At 36.2% G+C, this 4890-nt stretch overlaps 1 protein-coding gene across 2 annotated transcripts in view; it reads left to right on the plus strand.

The window, feature by feature from the left end:
* LOC106876333 (bridge-like lipid transfer protein family member 3A) overlaps positions 1-4890 on the plus strand; it is an 81022-nt gene that overhangs the window by 47526 nt on the left and 28606 nt on the right. For both annotated transcript variants that reach the window (XM_014924832.2, XM_014924833.2), the window contains exons 3-4: positions 3346-3384; positions 3930-4015. In XM_014924832.2, the coding sequence (XP_014780318.1) occupies positions 3346-3384; positions 3930-4015 (125 nt within the window). The remainder of the gene's footprint in view (positions 1-3345; positions 3385-3929; positions 4016-4890) is intronic.

Raw genomic sequence — 4890 nt, forward strand, 5'->3', positions numbered from 1 at the left:
TATATATATATATATATATATATATATATATATATATATATATATGAGAATTATTTTAATGTCTACTTTTCCATGCTTGGATGGGTAATTATATATATATATGGGTGGGGTTTGTAGATACATACATACATGCATACATACATACACACACATAGACATTGTGTGTGTGCATGTATGTGTGTATGTATAAATGTTTACGATTTGGGCTGTAATTACAGAAACAGAATGTATGTGTAAATGTGTGCGAAGGTTTTCAAATATCATCTATTGTCATACAATGATATCTTGACCTTTTCAAAGCCAACATTGTGTTGTTAATGATAGTCCTCTACAAAGTAATGTGTGTCCAGTGTAGACCAACAGGATAATGCTATCCTCCATTCTGTATTACTACAGTTAATGTCACATTGCTGCACTTTTCTGAATGGCATTTGTATTTTGATAGTTTAGTAGTATTTTATCATTCATCATCATCATCACCACCACCACCACTACCACCACCACATCTGCTGCTGGTGTCTCTATCATTGCTGAAGTTACACAGCCACTGCTGCCAGCACCACCATGCTCCCCCCCGACTTCTCCCTCTCCTCCTCCACCACACTTACCATTCCTACCAACCACTGACTCCACTACCACTGCTGCCATGACCATCGCCATCACCACTGCTTTTGGTGCTCTTGCACTACCACCACCATAACATAACTAGAATTTTTGTTTTGTAGTTTTTCCTTTTAGTTTCTCTCCCAACACCTCCTTTCTTCTCCTTCCTCTCCCGTCTCTTTCTTTCTTTTTTTTCCTGTCTTCATTTCTTTTCAAATTATTCAGTTTCAGACATAATTAGTTCTGCTGTCACAGCATTTTTCGCTAAAATGTCCTGGAGTGATTTTTCCTCCTAGACCTGTCTGCCACATCAGAATTGATACTGGTGGTGGTGCCACATAAAAAGCACTGGTGTTGGTTCTACATAAAAAGTCACCTGTGCTGGTGTTATGTTAAAAGCACTGGTGCTGATGTCACATAAAATGCACCCAGTAAACTCTGTGAAGTGGTTGGCATCAGGAAGGACATCCCACTGCAGAAGCCATGCTAAAACAGAGACAATGAAGCCTGGTGCAGCACGTGGCTTTACCAGCTCTGTTCAAACCCATGCCAGCATAGAAAACAGACATTAAATGATGATAATGATGATGACATGGCGTGTATGGCACCCCTGCTTTTAATGGCTGCATTAGCAACATAAATAAAATAGAATGTACACCACTAGATCCATGGAGTATATGGTGCACTCTATGGTGCTTGTATATCCCTCAGTACCTCTGCTAGTCACTGTACTGTATGTCATAGCCAGTTTTGAGAGTAGCGTGTAGTTTTTCCACGACTTTTAGTGATCAATGAATGTTATAGCTTGTTGTTTAACCCCAGGTCATCCTTGATTGAGCTGATCTATGAGCAGTGGGAATTCAACTGTTTTATCCTGTCTGTAATTTAAGGAATACATTATATCTAAAATGACCTTTTTTTTTAAGGTAGTATGGTTGATTTAATTGAGATTTGGCTACTATTTCTAGTTGTTCAAGAGATTGCATGGAAGCCTTTTAGTTGGCCATAAGGAAGCTCTCATACAAAGATGAAATAAGAGAGTATTGTAGTTCGCTTGAAGCATTGTGTATTGTTTGTAAAGAATAAAAAGTTTAGAAAGGTATAACAATGCACTATAGAACAAAAAATGGACTATATACCTGTTGTAACTTGGTTATCTATAGTCCGATGATATTTCGGAATTACAATTCCTTCTTCAGATCTTATTTGCTGGACTCCAGCAAATAAGATCTAAATATGAAATATCATATGTACTTATTCATTGAGTAAATATTACATGTATTGACACATACCAATAATATTTATTAGGTTATCAAGAAAGTTCTTGTGGTTTTTAACCTTTAAATTCAGATGCACATATCTTGGTTCAAACAACATTTATTAATCGAAATAAACACCATCAGAATCAACACACTTTTTCCAACGTGAAACAAGTTTATTTATGCCAGTAGTGTAAAAATCCTGCGTTCTTGTGGCGACGAAGTTGTTGAAGGCATGTTTGACATCGTCTTGGTTTTTGAAGCATTTCTTACACAGGAAGTTGTCAAGATGCTTGAAAAGGTGGTAGTTGGTAGGCGAGAGGTCTGATGAGTATGGCGGATGAGGCAGAGTTTCGTAACCCAATTTGTTCAACTTCTGCAGGGTCAGTTGTATGACGTGTTGTACGAGCGTTGTTGTGGAGAAGAATTGGTTCTTTTCTACTGACCAGTGCTGGCTGTTGTTGTCGGAGTTTCTTATGCATTTCATCCATTTGCTGACAGTAATTCCCTGCCTTAATGGTTTCGCCTGGATCCAAACTGGTGCAACTTTGGCTTCGGGAAGTGCCATGGAGATTCGTCAACGTCCAACCACTGAGCTGAGCATCACCGGTTGTCATAAAGAATCCACGGGTCGTTCTTGTTGCATAAAAAAAGGGATGACGACACTTCAAAACGGCATTTTTTTGATTGTCGTTCAATTCATGCGGCACCCATTTCTCAAGTATTTTTGTTTTTCCAATCTCTTTCAAGTGGTTGGAAATTGTCGTATACGTTATGTCTAATTCAGAAGCAAGCTCTCGAACAGTTGTGAGTGGATTGGCTTTGACTAAGGCTCTTAGTTGATCGTTGTCAACATCCGATGGCTGACCACTACGCTTATCATCTTCGAGACTCTTATCACCGCTACGAAATTTCTTGAGCCACCATTGTGGTGTACGTTCATTAGTGGTTCCTGGGCCAAACGCATCGTTGATATTGTGAGCTGCTTCAGCAGCTTTTCGGCCTAGCTTGAACTGGAATAAGAAAATTGTGCGAATTTGCTTTTTGTCCATGTTATTTTCAATATTCTGGAAAAAATGGCTTAATTATTCAAAAAGAAAAAGAGTAACACAATTAGATAGAGCGAAAAATGGGCTTTAAAATGATATATAAAGTCAAGGTAATTTAATAAAAATTAATTTGAAAATACATCGTTTAAAACCAAAATTAAAAATTCCGCAAGAACTTTCTTGACTGCCTATTAGTTTTTAGCTGAAAGCCTATTCTCCTGCTTCATTTCATGTTTGTCAATTTGTTTTGTAATTTGTGTTACCATCCAATTTTCCATTTGATTTCGTTGTAAATTTTTATATCTCATATTATGTGTCTGACCCCAAATCAGGCTGTATTGTCCCCTCTATGTTGGCCTCATGTGAGCAATAAAGAAACAAGTTGTAATAAATTAGTTATGGTTTTCTTAAAATGTCATCTGTTTCTTTTATAGATTCAATGGACTAAACTGAAAACACAGCCCATCTGCCTGGTAAGTAACTACATGTATGTATGTTTGTATGTGTGTTTGTATGTGTGTTTGTGTGTGTGTGAGAGAGAGAGAGAGAGAGAGAGAGAGAGAGAGAGAGAGAGAGAGAAAGAGTATATTGGTATGTGTGTGTCAGTGGGTTTGTATGTATATATATACATTTGTATATATGATTTTGTGTAGATTTGTGTATGTTTTGCAGAGTGTTATTGCTTGATCCCTCAATTTATGCTTATCTTTCTACTCTGCTGTAAATTATGAGATTTTCCATATATGACATATATTTTTAATTTCTGAAAGAAAGATGTATTCAATTTTAATGAAGTAATCCACGAAGTTGTGGTGGATATATAGTATAGAAAATATGATATAAAACAGTAGAAACAGAATTCACTTGATGTAGCAAATCAATATGTATGGATGGATTAGGATAAAATTGCTTCTGAATAAGCATGCTCTTTTTGAAAACTTTCTGTACTCTGTTGCAAAAATACAGCTATTTATGATCACCTTTTACGAATGTTGATGTATTTTCTTGTGAATTCTAGTACCTGGATGAAGTCGTTTTGGAAGTGGAAACATGTGAAGAACCAAGATCTCCAAACAATCCTCAAATGCCGACTTCTAATGTCAGGTGAGTAGTTGAGTTAGTGTTTCCAAATAAAATATTATATGGTGTGAGTTATATTGTATGTATGCTGTAGTAGCATGCTTTCCCTGATATCAGTCTGAGAGTGAATTTCACTCTTTTTAGAATTAATTTTAACTTCAGAAAAAAACGGTATAATTAGACCAATTTAAAACTGGATCATTATTTCAAAAACACTTCTCCCATTGATATTGTGATTCTAGATCTATTAAGTCCTCATTTTGGCATAGAATATTAACCAGCTTCAATCTTACATTCCACTTTCCTTTTAACTAAATAGACCTGATGCATCACATCATATTCAATTTCTAATTCCCCTGATAACATTTATATCTTTTTTTTTTTTTTGCATGTAGTTCCCAGTTATCCATTTACCAGCAACTAATCTGTGTTGGTTCAAAAATGAACATCAAAACAGCTTATTACTCTTGTTTATAAACCTGAGGTATTCTGTGTATGTAAGAAATCAATATTCTTTTTATTGATGGTGGTGGGTGACACAGTCAATTGAGCACTGACAATAGAGCACTCATATTTAGATCAGTTTCTTTAACACTCTGAGTTCAACTTCTGCTGGGGTTAATTTTGACTTTGCCATTCATCTCTCAAGGGTTGATAAAATAAACACTAGTAGTTTGTGAGTGTACTACTGATAAAATGACTTGTCAATAAAAGTATTGATCAATAAAAGTATTGATCAATAAAAGTACTTATCTCAATCTATCAGTTCTGAAATAGTCTCCAGTTTTGTGTGTCCTGAGAGTGTTGTCATTGTTGTTATCACTGTCTGTCTGTCTGTCTGCCTGTCTGCCTGTCTGCCTGCCTGTCTGTCTGTCTGTCTGTCTGTCTGTCTGTCTGTC

This window comes from Octopus bimaculoides, chromosome 3, assembly GCF_001194135.2.
Source record: "Octopus bimaculoides isolate UCB-OBI-ISO-001 chromosome 3, ASM119413v2, whole genome shotgun sequence".
NCBI lineage: Eukaryota > Metazoa > Mollusca > Cephalopoda > Octopoda > Octopodidae > Octopus > Octopus bimaculoides.